The following is a 17,915-nucleotide window of genomic DNA, read 5'->3' as shown; positions in this document are numbered from 1 at the left end:
GGGTAACTTCGGTATTTTTCAACCTGGACCCTATTTTCCCATGTTTTTGTGTCTTACTGACTAATAGGCATGATAATTTCTGAAATTGGTCCAGTATTAAACCAGAGTGATGTAACGGTAGCCGCTCGCAGGCTGCAACGTAATCCCTTTGGGGCAAGCTAGCACCGTCATTTGCGTCCACTAAAAGTGCTCGTTGTTGCCATGATAGGCTCCTATTATTATTATTATAACTGACTATCGCTCAAGGGGAAGTCCAGCTCTGAAATCTCACGAGGTGACGTGTTGCCGCAAGACAACGGTGGAATAGTGGAATACATCCATGTTGGAAACGCGAGTGCCAGCCGGGCAGAGTTTGTTGTGTTGAAATACAGAAAGCGTAGCTTAGCGTTATCTAAAATATGTTCAATGTCAAGGTTGAATATTTAGATAATTTCTAAATGATAAATCTAAATGATTTTAGATGAGCGATGGCCGCCCATATTTATTTGAGCCAGAGTATACGGATATTCAAATTGCACAACGAGACTTCTCCTTGAGCGGGACTTGGACATAATAACAAACAGACGGGAAAAGAAAACGTTTTATTTCTCTGTAAGGTCCTTTCCATAATGTTATCAGACAAAGTGCACTTTTAGTGAGCGTAACGTTACATTGACGCTGCTCACTTGCCCTTGCAGCTTGTTAAGAGGTTGCCGGTGACAGCGTTAACCCCTAAATGTTGGACCAATTTAAAAAAAACATGGGAAAATATGGTCCAGGTTGAAAAAATACCTAAGTTAGCCTTTAACATAAAGCATAAATAAAATTCTCAATTCAACAATTCAGCAATTAATGGTTCTTTATCAGTTAGCAGAAGAGAAACAAAATCAGCAAATATCACAAAAAATGAACTTGTAAAATATCCATTAACTCCAGAGATGTAGAATCCTTTTCATATTACTGTACAATTGTTCCTAATTATGTAAATAAATACACAAAACACAACTTAACAGTTCTTTCAGCAGTCCAATTAGTTCCATGACGCAAGTGTGGCAACTTGGAGTAGAGACAAAAAAAAGAAAAGAAAACAGAGCCCTGTGTCATTTTATCTTGCATTACAAATAATGTAATAGTAGTTACAATGTCATTACAAAAACAAACTGCAATGTGAAGCCATTTCTCTAAGTATAATACACACAGTGGTTCACAGCTCAGCATCAAACATGTACTGTACAGACTTTACATCCAGTGGTAATGAAGGAAAGTAGGAAGACATGATGTGTTGTGCCTGTTTCCAGAAGAGACTTTCTTTTCATTCCATTTTTTTCTTTTTTAAATATAGCTTGATTTTATGGAGACCCAATGTGTTCAATATAAATACGATATTGTGAAATAATCATATAAATAAATAAAGACAAAACATATAACCATAAAATTGTGAAATTAAATATCTGACTCACTTAATAAACACTCAGCTCATTATTATGAAATATCATTTCATAGGCTTTTACTGGTAATTTTTATTGAATTCCAGCAGACGGTCAATTAATACTGATGTGAGTTAACAAGACAAGAGTCTACAGCCATGCTAGCAACTCAGTGAGGCTGTATGGCAGTACCCTAAGCTAAATGCTAAAGTCAGCATGCTAACATGCTCACAATGATCATACTAACAGGCTGATGTTTAGCAGGTCAGCACCAGTCTCATGGGCAAACCGTGTTATAGACCTGCCTGTCAACCGGAAGAAAGCGGTTGTCATGTGACGTTTGTCACGTGTTGCGTAGCGACAGAAGTCTAACTTCAGAGCTAGTTACGTAGTATATAAAGTGAAAAAGACCACTTACTGTATCGTGGTTCTGTTACACATTTTTTGTCTGCATATATTCATATTAGGGCTGCCAAAGTTAACGCGATAATAACGCATTAACGCTAATTTGTTTTCACACCACTATTTTCTTTAACACAACTTGTGATTTTTAGGTTGTAGCGGGCTCAGTTTAACAACAACAGCTGTCATCTGAAACTAGAAAACCTGAGGAATCCATTGGCACCAACCATGTCAAACTAGCTTGTCGCAAAAAGAGGCTAAATAACGCTCCAAACTTAAGCAAAATTTTGGCAAGGAAAAACTGGCATGGCCTTTTTCAAAGGGCTCCCTTGACCTCTGACCTCAAGATATGTGAATGAAAATGGGTTCTATGGGTACCTACGAGTCTCCCCTTTACAGACATGCCCACTTTATGATGACAAGTCAGCACACTGACACACTGACAGCTGTTGTTGCCTGTTGGGCTGCAGTTTGCCATGTTATGATTTGAGCATATTTTTACTGCTAAATGCAGTACCTGTGAGGGTTTCTGGACAATATCTGTCTTTTTTTTGGGGTTGTTAATTGATTTCCAATGATAAATATATACATACATTTGCATAAAGCAGCATAATTGCCCACTCCCATGTTGATAAGAGTATTAAATACTTAAGAAATCTGCCTTTAAAGTACATTTTGAACAGATAAAATGTAATTTGCAATTAACTATGGACAATCGTGATCAATCGCGATTAAATATTTTAATCGATTGATAGCCCTAATTCATATGATTCTTTATTTCATTATATTATTTATCTACATAACATTGAACACTTTGGGTCTCTTATAGTTTACACCTGGTAAAATATATTTTTCATTCTCCAGTAGAAGACCATGATGGACAGGCAACAAATGGATGATTTAGCCAACAAATAGAAGCACGTTAACTTTCTTCAACTAAGTTAATCACGTCAATTTGTAGGTTGTTTCCACCGCAGTAACTTCCCCATATATCCCCCTCTTTACTCCAAACAATACTTGCCCCATCTCCATTACCTGTATTTGTATATATATCACTGGATTAAGGGCAGTGATTGAAAGCTGTATAGTTCATAGATTGTTTAACCAAGGATTTAATATTAATTATATTTTGTTACTCTATTTTAATGTGTAATATTTGCACTTACAGTAGCTGCTTAAGATAAGTTTGTCTCTGTTGCCTTGTGTGTTTAAAACGTGTGCACGCTTAAAAGGACCAGTGTGTAGGATTTAATGGGAATCTATTGGCTGAAATAGAATATAATATTAATAAGTATGTTTTCATTAGTGTATAATCACCTGAAACTAAGAATCGCTGTGTTAACGTAACCTTAAAATGAGCCCTTTCATATCTACACAGGGAGCGGGTCCTCTTCCACGGAGTCCGCCATGTTGTTCCGCCATGTTTTTACAGTAGCCCAGAACGGACAAACAAAACACTGGCGTTTTTGCGTTGAAGTGGAAGATGAATTTGGTGGCCCAAAGGCCACCGTAAGTTTTGTCTAAACGCTTGGAAAGGAAGGGATGAGAGGTATGCAGCTGGTTGCAATCTGCAACCTCAGCACCACTAAATCCAACACACTGGCCCTTTAACTGTTTTGTATATTGTCCTGTGAGAAGATATAGTGACATGGGCCAGGATTTGGTTCAATTTTATCTCAACCTATGAGTCATTTATTCTAAGAAAAGAAAATGAAAAAGATTTTTGGCATCAAATAACCTTTCTGTGATCCATCCAAGTGCTGAATTAGTGTTTGACTTAAGCCTTCAGTGACTAAACACTTATGGGTGTATGTCAGGCAATGACAATCAAACACTTTCTAAATATCTAGAATTTTTTTCCCAACAATTATCTGACGTTTTTCATGTGTAAAAATAAGTTTATTCGGTAACCCAAAATACTTTTTATACAACATTATAATTTGCTTCCTGAGAGCACAGCTTTTAACTTCCTGCTTTGGCTGTACATTGTACTAACTATATGGAGGTATCACATGGTAATATTTTGATTACAATACAGGGGCTATTTTTAATTTTTTTTTTAAATCAAGGGTGATAGATCACAACCTCCTTGTTTACCCAAATGAATAAATATCCCTCTTGTCAAGTGCACACTCTATGATACTGTGATTGGTCCGTTTGTACAATATGAGGATAGGATGCGTTTAAAGCTTTGGCAGTTGTCATGAAGATTCTCTGTTAAGAAAAGCTCAGAGAAATGAGAAGCACCGATGAATATGGTCACCACACAGTATTTTCACACAGAAATGTTCACTTGAGATCAAATATGACATTCGTGAATACATTATCTTCTGTTTCCGATTTCTACATGATTAAGTCCCACCCTGACACATGAGCAAATATTACTACTTTAAGCTTGTGCAGTCAAGATGTACTTCATAACTTGATGGCTGAAGGTCGCTTTCACACAGGACTTCAATCGAGTTGGTCCTTCATCAGTTGTCTAATTGATAGCCGACCTCTTTGCACAAACTGATGAACTAATTAAACCCCAAAAAAGCTTTATCTCAAAGCTTCCCTTTACTGTAATTGCACTAGCATGTATGTACAAAATGAAACACTGTCACCAATTAATCCATCGTTTACCTGACCTCGAAGTTGGTGAAGAAGAATCGTTGGCTCTGTTGCCCTCTTTCCAGTGCTTTTTGTATAAAATATTGATATGAAGTCATTGTTTCCCATATATATACATCAGTGCCACAGTGTGAACTATGAGTGCAGACGTATGGAAACTGTAAATTACAGCTTCATGCAATATAGTGACCATCTGAGACAAATGAAAGTAAAAGCATGAAAATCCCACGTTGATCCAGTGGTTCTGTGTAGAGTGATCTACCTGTAGATAGTTATATGACAAACAGGAAGTCCTGAATAGTAAGCCCAAATACCAGTGTATTTGTTTTCAGAGATGAACATGAGAAAAAAGAAAATGGAGAGCTTTTCCACTTTTGATTTTGGCTTTTCAGGGACCTCTTAAGTTAAACCACTTCAAAAAAAAAAAAAGCATGATACCAGCAAAAAACACTTCAGCTCTGTGCCTCAACACTTATGATATACGATGGAAAATGTTAATCTGACCACGGTCTTGAGGAGAGTACGTAGGGCTTCCTCCTCATCTCCGAAGTGCCTTCTGCTTCTTGTTCCTTGCAGGCGTCCTGATCGGCTGACTGGCAGAGCCGTTTTCCAGTGAGACGGGAACTGGAGCTGGAGCTGCCGGTGGAGAGGTGGGAGAGAAAAGATCCGACTCTCCATCCATGCAGGACTTGAAAGGTCCAGCTGAAGAAAATTTCAGAGGACTGAAAGAAATGGATGAAGAAAGAAAAAGACAGAGAAGTTATAAGAAATATAAGATGGTTGAAAAAGATAAATAAAATGATTTGTGATTTTATTCATCTTCTTTAAAGGGACTGTACACGTATGAATTGTATTTTTATTGCAAATGAGGGAACAGTTTGTAACCTAACCTAAAAAATGAGACCTTCCGTGACTTTCTGCGTTTCCTCTATCAGCCTGTAGACTGCTTTTAACGTGATGGACTCGGGCCGGTGTCCCGGCGGATGTGACGTCATGTGCGCTCACGTGTGCCTACTCTGTTCAGCGCAGCTACAGGGATAGCTAACACTAGCTAGTTGGAGTCCGCCAACGCAAACAAACGACCGGCCTCCACCACAACTCAGACTCCAACACATACTCCACGGAAGCACAAAAAACACAAAGTTATATCTGGTGAAGCCCGTCTTGCAAAACAGGAAATGTGATCGACATCGGGGGGGGAGGGAAACTAGGATCAACATCGGCCGGGCCTTCGATTCATGGAGGGAGCTTCGTTTGGTTTTAGGTATCAAAACGGACCCCAAAGCTGGCAAAATTCCTCCTGGACAGGTAAACTAACATGACTGCCAAACATGTGAAATATAAAGTGATATTGTGGTTTTAGCTGTCAATCACATTCAGTCTCGTGTGTGTCGCCTCACTGTTTTGACCGATGCTCGCTCGGGTCTACGTAGTGCGAGCACAAGCGTGGGAAACTTGACTTTAACGGCCACAAGTCTCACTATGAACAAGCAATTTCTGATTCTGACATTTAGTCCCTTTAAGAGAACAAAAGTAAACAAAAAATATCTTGTGTGTGTGTTACCTGATGGGTGTGCGTGGGCTGCTGTTGTGTCGGCGTACAGGTCTCGTTCGAGGTTCGAATGAGAAGCCTTCTTTTAGACTCTCCAGGACCGATGGAGCCACGTAGGTGAAACCCTGAGGAAAATGATCATTCCTTCACCACAGTCAATCATAGACGTATAATGTTACCATGTTGCTGGCTTCCTCATTAAAACAGTTTTTTTTTTTTAATAAATACAATATTAAGATAGACTGCAGTGCATTGACTAATTATTAATGGTATGGTTTCTATAGCCCATAAATATAAAGAAGAGAATCTCACAGCAAAAGCCAGCTCTGCACTGTGACTCAGTGTAGTATCGTCTGGACTGTCCACCGGTGTCTGTCTGGTAAATCTGGTGTCAAACTGGCTTACATCCTCGTCCGAATGCTACAGAGACAGATGGGAAAACAGAGGCAGCCAAAAAGTTAGAGAGAAAAAAGAGTGATTGAGTAAAAAAGAAGAGATTTCACGTGTTTTCAGTACTTATTTTCTAACATGTTTAATGTGTTCAGAAACAAATCTCCGACTTTGCTTTACCCGGACTTTAACAAGCCGTTCAATAACATAATGGAAATAAAAATGACTACTGACGACCTACCAGTTGTGGCTTGTATGGCGGCTCCACTGTCTTGCTCAGCAGGTCATCCCAGCTGATATGCCTGAAGAACGGGTGTTTCTGCAGTGCAACAAAAGGGCTAATTTATATATATATTCTCTATGGGCCTCATTTGTAGCTGACATGTACATGAATCCATCAACACCAGGGAACCAGGGAGTGCATGTCTCTTTTGTTTACAAGCTTATAATTGGGCAGCATTTCAATCATGTCATTGTCCTCTCAATACTGTATATTGCACATAATTTAACTGGTAGTTAACAGCTTGTCTGCCTTTCTCCACATCCATTAAAAGGGATAGTTCAGATTTTTTGAGGTGGGGTTGTATATACCTACAGTAGATGGCGGTGGGCACACCCCCAATTTGGAGAAACAGACAGGAGTACCAACACGGGAGAAAAGCAATGTACTGCTGTGGACATGGGTAGCAGCAAAAAAATAAAAAAATGTATATCAGTTTAAGTGTATGCTATATTTAGAATATTATTACCGATTATTATTATTATTATTAACCCTGCCGTCAGACAAGCCCTTTCTGACAGGGAAATGAAGCCATTATATTTATCTACAGCGGGTAAAATAAGTATTGAACACGTCACCATTTTTCTCAGTAAATATATTTCCAAAGGTGCTATTGACATGACATTTTCACCAGATGTTGGTAACAACCCAATTAATCTATACATACAAAGAAACCAAAACAAATAAGTTCAGAAATTAAGTGATGTGTAATAATGTGAAATGACAGGGAAAAAGTATTGAACACATGAAGAAAGGGAGGTGCAAAAAGGCATGGAAAGCCAAGACAACAGCTGAAATCTATCAGTAATTAGAAAGCAATCAAGCCCCTTGTCAGTGCAAATTAATATCAGCTGGTTCAGTCCCAACTGATGGCCTATAACAAGGTGTCTTATTACCAAGGTGTCCCACAAGAAACATCTCATGATGGGTAAAAGCAAAGAGCTCTCTCAAGACCTTCGCAACCTTATTGTTGCAAAACATACTGATGACATTGGCTACAGACGCATTTCTAAACTTCTGAATGTTCCAGTAAGCACTGTTGGGGCCATAATCCGGAAGTGGAAAGAACATCATTTCACCATAAACTGGCCACGACCACGGGCTCCTCGCAAGATTTCTGTCAGAGGAGTGAAAAGAATTATCAGAAGAGTTGTCCAAGAGCCAAGGACCACTTGTGGAGAGCTTCAGAAAGACCTGGAATTAGCAGGTACAATTGTTTCAAAGAAATCAGTAAGTAATACACTCAACCGCCATGGCCTGTATGCACGCTCACCACGCAAGACTCCATTGCTGAAGAAAAAGCATGTTGAAGCTCGTTTAAAGTTTGCTGCACAACATTTGGACAAGCCTGTGAAATACTGGGAGAATATAGTCTGGTCAGATGAGAGCAAAATTGAACTCTTTGGATGCCATAATACACACCATGTTTGGAGGACAAATGGCACTGCACCTCACCCTAAAAACACCATACCAACAGTGAAGTTTGGAGGTGGGAACATGATGGTGTGGGGCTGCTTTTCAGCATACGGTACTGCCAAAGTTCACATAATTGAAGGAAGGATGAATGGAAAAATGTACCGAGACATTCTTGATAAAAATCTGCTGCCATCTACCAGGATGATGAAGATGAAACGAGGGTGGACATTTCAGCAAGACAATGATCCCAAACACACAGCCAAGGAAACTCTCAATTGGTTTCAGAGAAAGAAAATAAAGCTGCTAGAATGGCCCAGCCAGTCACCTGACTTGAATCCAATTGAAAATCTATGGAAAGAACTGAAGATCAGAGTTCATAGAAGAGGCCCACGGAACCTTCAAGATTTGAAGACTGTTTGTGTGGAAGAATGGGCCAAAATCACACCTGAGCAATGCATACAACTAGTTTCTCCATACAGGAGGCGTCTTGAAGCTGTCATTTCCAACAAAGGCTTTTGTACAAAGTATTAAATAAATATCAGTAAGCGTGTTCAATACTTTTTCCCTGTGTCATTTCACATTATTACACATAACTTCAATTCTGAATTTATTTGTTTTGGTTTCTTTGTATGTATAGATTACTTGGGTTGTTACCAACATCTGGTGAAAATGTCATGTCAATAGCACCTTTGGAAATATATTTACTGAGAAAAATGGTGACGTGTTCAATACTTATTTTACCTGCTGTATATTCTCTTCAAATCCAACAGACTCCACTGACAAAAAAAGTCATTTTACCTCGCAGCGGTAGACCAGCAACTCCCATTTTCTGCTCGGTAAAATTACAGTTTTTGTCAAAGGAGCATGGTGGTTTTGAAAAGAGCATAGATAACGGCTTCAGTTCCCCGTCGGAAAGAGCTGTCTGACGGCAATGTAAAACAGTGAAAATATTAAAAATATTAAAGTTAGTTAGAAGTTTTATTGTCCACGATGTGGAAAATTGTCTTTGCAGGGATGCAAACACTTATGTGGTGAAGAAAAGAGAGCTACCTGAAGATGGAAAAAAAAAATTCCACAAGGAAATACTGGCTTCTCAGACAACAATGCTACAGCCAGTATGTTCTCCTTTGAAATTTCCATTCCGGTCTGCAACGTCTGTTTTTGTTTTGGCCGGTGTGATCCTGTCCTATGCCCATTTCAACACCCTCGTTGCCCCATATGAAACAAATTGGCACTCAAACGCAGCCTTCTGCAGCCATGGGAGCAAGCTAACGAAGTGGATCAACAGAGATAACGTAACGTTAGATTCTAGCCGACCTGAAAAGCCTCGGCACATCTCCCTGTGGTCCGTGTGCAGCTGGGTTATCAAGGCAGCGGGTATTTGAGACACAGACGGTGGGGTGATTCCAACTACTGCTGCTGGCCAGACGCTAACACGGTAGTGTCTAGAAGGTTAATGTATTGTTTTACTAGAAACATAAATGGACTCTTATTCAGTTAAAATAAACAACGTTATTTTAAAAAGGGGGGGACATCTTTTTAATCCCGTGTCTTACCTAGCCCATGTATTGGTATCAAATTAAATTATTTATAAAATAAACCTATACCAAAAATAACTGTAAAATAACAAAACATGTGAATCACTTGACTCAAATGATGTGAATCTGCTGCCCCCGTCCACAGCAGTGCATCGCTTAGCTTCCGTGCTGGTGCTCCTGTCTGTTTCCCCAAATTGGGGGGGTGTGCCGACAGCCATCTACTGAAGGTAACACACCGACTACGGATAAGTACCTCATAAAACCCCACTTCAAAAAATCCGAACTATCCCTTTAATATCAGGGCAGTGCATCTATGACAAGCATGTTACTGCCTGGCCTGCCTGGCCTGCCTGTTTGGTTTGCTTGTATAGCTCCTAGTGTGCATGTGAATTCAACATTGCTTTTATACTTAATGACGTGCAGTACTCCACTGGTAGAGATTGTTTTCAATCACCACATCTTCAATATATCTCAGGTGCCTTCACACATGGATTTGGTGTATTTTAGATTGTCCCGTTAAAGGGAAACCATGTTAACATCAAGTAGAACCGTCAATCGTGGTTACTAATGATGGCGAGATGAAGCCTCATGAAGCCTTGAAGCTTTCCAGCAAATTGGTTCGGAAAAGGGTTCATTTCTCGAGGCTTCATGTGCACGAAACCACCTGGTGGTCAAAGAGTGTAAAACAGGCAGATATGATCTTAACCATGTGATAAGATAAGATCAGATATTCCTGTATTAGTCCCGCAGTGGGGAAATTTGCAGTGTGCAGCAGCAAAAGGGATAGTGCAAAAAACAAGATGCATCAGCTAACACAGTAAAAAAAGAGCTAAACAAAGTGTAACAAAATATGAACCAAGTATAAAGATAGGAAGTATAACAATAGGAGCAGTATATACAGTATTGACAATAAACAGACTATTAACAAAATTGCACAAGTGGAAAATGATATTGCACAGTGAGAATTAAATGAAAATCCACCTGAAAATATCAGGTTATTGTCAGTTTGTCAGTTTTTGGTGTGTAAGTGTAAGTGGTCTACTGGGAGCAGTGCTGGTTGTGGTCTACTGGGACCACAGATCTGTGATATACTGTATTTTGCGCCAGTAAAGGCTGTTGGGAATGACTATAAACAATGAAAAAAATATATATTACCATGTAATCAATTTATATCTATATCATGTATGATAAAATGTCTATTTAGTAAGTATATTATGAGTATATAAGATGTATAATAAACTGTCATTGTTTTGTGAGTAATGCATCTTATGTGTGTAAACCAATCCTTTGGTCAATAATTGTATTGTAGTGTAGTGTAATATAATATAATAATGGTAGGAGGGGTAATATTAGTGTTCTGTGTCACTTCTGGAAGTGGCATTGGTTTACCCAGTGAAGATCTGAACCACTTCATGAACCAGTCACGAGGTATGGCCGGGCAGCGAGGCTTCGGACGTCATCAATGACGTCATTGGTCTAAAACGATACAAACCTCGATACGCGCATCGCAGGAAACTTCCTGGATTACTCGACACACGCTCCGAAGCCTCGGCACAGCACGTAACATCACTAGTGGTTACAACCACTATTGGAGAATGAGCGTGAGTGAAAAAGTGAATGCTTTTAGATACCTGAATATCAGCACAGTCTGTTTTACTGGAGCCAAGTCTTTGGGTTGGATTCTTCTTCAACAGCTGAAAAACAAAGAGTCACGAATGTCACTATAAAGACTGATGATTGTGTTCTATAGTGCCAAAGTGTTTAAATAATCAATCGCTTGTTTGAATTTACAGAATAAATCTGTTTTCATAATATTGTTTGGTTTCATGATATCATACCAAGAAAATAACACAATTTAAATAGAGAGAGAGGGACAGATAGATTCATGAATCTGTCCCCTGCTGACTGTATCGTAATGAAAGGATCTAACTGGAACTTTAACTGATTTGAATTCATATGGAAGGACTTTTATTTTCATGTTAATAAAAGCAGTATTTGCTATAATGGTGACATTCAAGATCAAAAATTGGCATGCACACATACCATCTGTTCAGCTGCAAAAGAAAACATTTGAAATACTACTACTACTACAACTAATAATAATAATAATGATAATATTTCACATGTCAAATTTATTGTGACAGCCCTACCTATGGGTGATAAAACAGTGTACAAAATGTTTCTCCTGACAATTGTGTAAAACCAAAAACCAAAAGAGAAGAATACAAAATTATCCAACTCTACGTTCAATCTCATTTGTTTCTGTGTTTTTGTGTGTGTTTTACAGACCTTCTTGATGAGGTCCCTGGCATCAATGGTCAGGTATGGGGGCAGATTGAGTTTACACTTCAAGATCTTATCAATGGTCTTCTTCCTGTTTTCAGCTGTGAATGGAGGCTGGTGGAATGAAATCACAGGAAGGAGTCAGTAGTTACTACTTCATCACAGCAGCAATAAACAGCATCACTAATAAGCCTTGTTGGTGTGGTTATAGGAGATCTCGAGCAGGTTCTTATCCCACACATATCGGCTTTAAAAAGGCAAATACTGAAACTATTACAGCAACATCAGCATCTCCGGGCACAGATGTCTCATAATGAATATACTAACTTACCGATCCGGTCATCATATCGTACATCAGGGCCCCGAGGCTCCACCAGTCTACTGCTCTGTTGTGACCCGACCTGGTCAGGATCTCTGGAGCCCTGGTCGAGAAAAAAGATACGCAGAGAAAGGAATCACTCACAAACACAGAAAGTGAGTTATCGGAGTAAAGAAAAAAATGTGTGAGGATGTGTGTGTGTGTGTGTGTGTGTGTGTGAGCGGGGCAAAATAGAAGAATCACAGTTAATATTTACATTATATTTAGATCTGTGTGTTTATGTGAGAGTGAGTGCAGTGTTACCCACATGTACTCTATGGTGCCACAGAAGGTGTGTGTGACGGATCCATCGTGAATGGATTCCTTACAGAGGCCAAAGTCAGTTAGCTTGATGTGTCCTTCAGAAAGAAAAACAACATTATTGAAGTGAAACCATCCATGGTCAATGTGTAAGGCAAAATGTATATTAAAATTAAGAGGAAATTACACTTGTCAAATCACAAAATGATGTTTCAACAACGAAGCAAAGGGGGGAAAAGGAAACAACACAAACAAACCACATGGTGCTCACATTCATTAGGGGTATTTAAAGGTCCAGTGTGTAGGATTTAGTGGCCTCTAGCGGTGAGGTTGCAGATTGCAACCACCTGAATACCCCTCCGCTCCGCTCACCCCTCCCTTTTCCAAGTATGTCGGAGAACTACGGTGGCCCTTCAGGTAGCGAAAAACTCAAAAGGCCCTTTCGAGAGCCGGAGTTTGGTTTGTCCGTTCTGGGCTAATGTAGAAACATGGAGGACCCGCTCCCTATGTAGATATGAAGGGCTCATTCTAAGATAACGAAAGCACAATTCTTAGTTTCAGGTGATTATACTCTGATGAAAACATAGTTATGAATATTATATTCCAGGTCTGCTAATAGATCCCCCTAAATCCTACACACTTAACCTTTTAAGGTCATTTTTGGTCAAATTGAAGCTTTCAAAAGTGATATCTTTTGATGGAGGTGAGATCAAAATTCGAGGAATCCTGGAAACAACTTCAATTTCAAAGCTGCAGAGAGTTAATGACTGAGAGCTATATTTTAATTTCAATAAACCTAGATATTTTCCCATTTGCAAACACTTAAAGACGTATTTTCTTTTATTTATTTTTTTAAATACACAAGCTTTAATTTGTTATCATTCAGGGATAAACTCAGCTGCAAGATCACATTTTATTTATCGAATGTTTTACAAGTGATTCAGTCGATCAGTTTGAGCCTAAACACAGTTACAAAGATTTCAGCACCCCCAACCTACTCAGATGTTATTTATGACCATTCTGCATGTTGACATAGTTAGTATATGTTACCTTGTTGATTAAGCATGATGTTTTCAGGTTTGAGGTCTCGGTAAATAATCCCATTAGAGTGGAGGTGACCGAGAGCCAATGTGATCTCTCCTAGATAGAAACTACACACAAACATACATTATTTGAGTCCAGTCCATGATATGAGAGAAGCAGAATGATCTGAAAATGTTTATATATGTTGTCAATTATAGTATAAAGAAAATTGCAATCGGTGCATCTCTAATTTTATGCATAAATTTGCAAGCATTTCCCCGGGATTATGTGTCCTTACCAAGCAGTGTCCTCCATGAAGATGCCTTCCTTCTCTAGCTGCATAAACAGCTCCCCTCCTGGTGGTAAACAACAGTACAGATGGGTTACTGGCATCGGAGAATCTTCCTCCATTCCATTCTTTTAATTCTCCATTCATCCCTCGTTTTCTTCCTTCACCTCTTCCCTTTTAAAACAGCTATAGCCATAAATGTTAAAAATGAAGGGATCTCACAAGGTTTATTATATACAAGCACTAACATTGGTCCATGGCATCTATCTCTCCTCCTATGTTTTTACCCTCCGCATCCATCAGTTCATCCCTCAGTGCCTCTCTCTCCCTCTCTTACCACTCAGACACTCCAAAATGAGGTAGAGTTTCCCCCCGGTCTGGAAGGCGTAGTGCAGATCCACGAGGAACGGGTGTCTCACCGTCTCCAGGATCTCCCGCTCTGCTCGCGTATGGGCCGTGTCTTTAGCATTACACACTATCTTCGCCTAAGGACAAATGAACAAGACAAGTAAGGAGCTCAGTACAGTGTTGAAAAGAGGGAAAATATAAAGAAGGAGACCAGGAAAGAAAGGAGGACAAATAGAAAAGAAGGGAAGAAATGAGCGGCAGATACAGCATGGCGTGGAGAGAAAAGCATGAAGAATACACGGAGAGAGAGGGGGACAACTTCATGTGCTTTTTAATCCTACATTTTATGTCTAAGGAGGGAGCTGTGAGCTGAGACAAAATACCTTTCTCAGGACCTTCATGGCAAATATCTTCCCGGTCTGAGCACCTTGAACCTTCCTCACCTGGAAGACCTGAAAACATTTCAGACATTTTGTTTCATTTCAATGTGAATATCAATCAATCAATCAATCAAAAGGAACAAAGAACCCCCACACACACACACCTTGCCATAGGCTCCTTTTCCCAGCACAGTAAGAAGCTCGAAACAGTCAGGTCCAACTCTCTCACTGTCTCTGTTGACACTTTCACTGGTCAACTCCACCTCCTCTGTCTGCACACTGGGGTGAGCATAACACACACAAGTACAAGTATTGGTATAAATACATTTGTGTACTAAATCAGCATTATCATTATTTTTCTTCCACTTAATGGTAAGATGAACTTACTTCTCTGGTTCTGTCACAGTGAAGTCACAGACATCATCCTACAGATGGGGAACAGCAAGCCAATGAGGTTAAACAAAGTAAGTCATCTTTCTTAGTTGTTGTACGCTGTAGCTAAATGTCCCTCAAAAACACAAAGATATGTATTCCACATTTTATAATGTATGTGTTTGTGGTAATGTATCCAAGCTTGACCTTTTATCAATCATGTGTAAGTGTAAGTAGTATGCGATCAAAACTTTACTGAAGCTGAAACAACCTGTGATGAGGCAAATCAATTGTTTTCTCATTCCTGTGTATTTCAAATAACTGATCATCAGTAGTCGTATCAACCACCAGGGAATACAGACCTCTGTATCACTGATGTCCTCAGTCTCCAAGTCTATGTCGAACACTCCTGCCATCCTGAAACAGAGATTGTACAGTCAAACAATCTGTTGTGTTTCAATCCAACCAGAGGCTCGTGAACACTTTCGTCCCAATGAGGAATGTAGCATTTCTATGAAACACGCACGTCTCCTGAACAATAGGCAACGCATAGGCCTTTGACTTGTTCTACACTGATAGTAACAACAAAAAGCAGGAATTACAGGAACACTACAATATGTCATACGTCTGTTTTAAGTCTTAGATAGGGTGATATGACAATGTATACCATGAGACGGTGGAAATTTGGAAACAATCAATTTTATTTCTACACGTAGGTAATTATCCTATTAAAATCTCCAGATGGAGAAGGCCACTGTGGGCAAAGCTGCAAATCAACAAGTTTGATTGCTTTATATAGATATTAGGTTTACATGATTTTTTGCATCAATGTGATGAAGTACCTTGATTTGTCAGATATCAATTCTGTGAAGAACAGATAGTCCATGGGTTCCATGTGAAAGGGTACTACATCACAACATATATGTCAGTCTGTAATCTGAATGTTAACTGGTATTTAGTGTCCCAGAAATACCCGATTAATTCCACACAGCAACATTTTTGTTTTTGTACATACAGAAGTTACAGTGGTATAGCTGTGATTGAGGAACCTGTGATTCCTGTTTGCTTAATCTATGGATGCACCGATACTGATATCAGGCCGACACTGACTAGGGCTGGGCTATATATCAGTATCATATCGATATCGTGATATGAGACTAGATATCGTCTTAGATTTTGTATATCGTAACATGGCATAAGTGTTGTCTTTTCTCGGTTTTAAAGGCTGTATTACAGTAAAGTGATGTCATTTTCTGAACTTACCAGACTGTTCTAGCTGTTCTATTATTTGCCTTTACCCATTTAGTCATTATATCTACATTACTGATGATTATCAAAAATGTGTAAATATTTTGCATCAACACCAGTAGTCAACACTACATTATCGTTGAAATATTGATATCAAGGTATTTGGTTAAAAGTATTGTGATATCTGATTTTCTCCATATGGCCCAGCCCTAATATAGGCCTACTGTTAACAAGTGATCTCAATACCACCACCCTACTGTATCCTTCTCTCTCCCTCTGGTACCTGATTGTTTGCACAATCTGTTTATATCATATTTATTTTTGTTTATAGCTTATTTTGTATATTGTATATTGGTAAAATTTCAATTTTTTTATTTTTATTTTATTCTAACGTTTTTATCTATTCTTTTGTTATTATACTGTTTACTTGCACCAACAAAACCAAAGCAGGTTCCTAGTGTATACCTCTTACACCTGGCAACAAACACCATTCTGATTCTGATAACAACAATAACAGTTGACCCAGTGATCCAAAACATGTTGAAAAACAAAGACACACCAGATCAGCCTCCTGTAGCTGGATGAGGGTGTTTAGTAACGTTAAACGTGATGGGTTCATCTGAAATCAAAACACTTGGCCCACCTTAAAACACGTCGTCCTAACTAGCCTCCAGCAAAACAGTTGACTTGGCAAAACATGGCACAGCTAGCTAGCTAACTAACACCTTCCAGGTTAAAACAGACCTTGACTACTTCGTCTCTGAGTCAGAGATGATGTGTCTTTAAGTGAGATGCTGTTTCTCTCTCAGGTTACACAAGTTAAAAGACGTCAGATCAGAATCGAATGCTTTCAGGTGGCTATCTTAACTTGTCACGTTAGCATGCTAGCTAATCAGCTGGCCACCAAAACAACACGTGAGTGACACTTTAACACGACAGCACGTGTTTCATCAGACTGATTAAAGATCAGACCCACGATTAGTTAGACTGAGAGATAAATAGAGTTCATTATTTTTACTTCAAAGATCCCCCATCATGGTTTAAAACAGATCAACAGCGTGAATGTGAGCTAACAAACATCACACATCATCAGCTGATCTGACAGCGAGCAAGCTAACAAACATGCTAATGCTAATGCTAGCTAGCTGTTCACCTGTGAGCGCTTCCTTCATCCGGTGCTTCCTTCTCAGTCTGGTGGTTTCACAACCTGAAGCAGTTTCTATACACAAACAGCTGTGACCGCCATTGTTCTTGTTACACTTTAGTTTAGTCAGCTAAACAGCAGCAGCACACACTGACAACAGAGAGCTGTTTAGGTTCCCTTCATGCTATTCAAGGCCTATAGAAAGGAGGCTGGATGACGCGTCATCAACGCGTCGTGTACATTCCGGGGGTACAACGCATGCGCAGTAGAATCTGGTCTGTACGCCGAAATTGAGCCAATTGCAACGCACGACCGCAGCTTCAGTTACACTGCGCATGCGTCATACCCCACAAAAGACCGACGTCCTCCTGTGACCTCACCTCCTTTCCATAGGCCTTGCTTCTCTTCCTTCTTTTTCTTCTTCTTTTCTGGGTCTTATTGGCGGATACCAGACAGCTTAAAGGTGCATACCGCCACCTACCGTACAGGAGTGTGTAACAGCACATCCATTCACAGCCAGGCTCTAGGAGGCCCAATTCCAATCTGGCTCCTACACTCTCCCACTCCAGTGGTGGAGTAAAGTGAAGTTTAGTCAGAATCACAGCTCAATGA

At 39.5% G+C, this 17,915-nt stretch overlaps 1 protein-coding gene and 2 long non-coding RNA genes across 3 annotated transcripts in view; 1 reads left to right on the top strand and 2 right to left on the bottom strand.

Moving 5' to 3' along the window:
• Positions 1 to 1,968, bottom strand: part of LOC119485133 — a 4,216-nt gene extending 2,248 nt beyond the window's left edge. The window contains exon 1 of the long non-coding RNA XR_005206191.1: positions 1 to 1,968. This exon is cut by the window's left edge and continues 696 nt beyond it. This is a non-coding gene — a long non-coding RNA (uncharacterized LOC119485133).
• Positions 1 to 9,518, top strand: part of LOC119485134 — a 19,863-nt gene extending 10,345 nt beyond the window's left edge. The window contains exons 2-3 of the long non-coding RNA XR_005206192.1: positions 6,918 to 6,922; positions 9,509 to 9,518. This is a non-coding gene — a long non-coding RNA (uncharacterized LOC119485134). The remainder of the gene's footprint in view (positions 1 to 6,917; positions 6,923 to 9,508) is intronic.
• Positions 3,686 to 17,538, bottom strand: LOC119485131 (ribosomal protein S6 kinase beta-2-like). Its single transcript, XM_037764483.1, has 16 exons — positions 17,313 to 17,538; positions 15,274 to 15,328; positions 14,927 to 14,964; positions 14,704 to 14,818; positions 14,543 to 14,611; positions 14,149 to 14,296; positions 13,821 to 13,878; positions 13,550 to 13,650; positions 12,507 to 12,597; positions 12,212 to 12,302; positions 11,887 to 11,994; positions 11,229 to 11,291; positions 6,605 to 6,682; positions 6,286 to 6,393; positions 5,986 to 6,098; positions 3,686 to 5,143 (listed from the first exon to the last, which is right to left on the bottom strand). Exons 2-16 carry the CDS (start codon positions 15,325 to 15,327, stop codon positions 4,960 to 4,962), a joined length of 1,419 nt encoding a protein of 472 aa, XP_037620411.1. The 5' UTR covers position 15,328; positions 17,313 to 17,538; the 3' UTR covers positions 3,686 to 4,959.
• Between the last annotated feature and the right edge of the window lie 377 nt (positions 17,539 to 17,915).

This window comes from Sebastes umbrosus, chromosome 3 (genome assembly GCF_015220745.1).
Source record: "Sebastes umbrosus isolate fSebUmb1 chromosome 3, fSebUmb1.pri, whole genome shotgun sequence".
NCBI lineage: Eukaryota > Metazoa > Chordata > Actinopteri > Perciformes > Sebastidae > Sebastes > Sebastes umbrosus.
The sequence above is the reverse complement of the archived record's forward strand: the minus strand, read 5'-3'. Positions and strand labels throughout refer to the sequence as shown.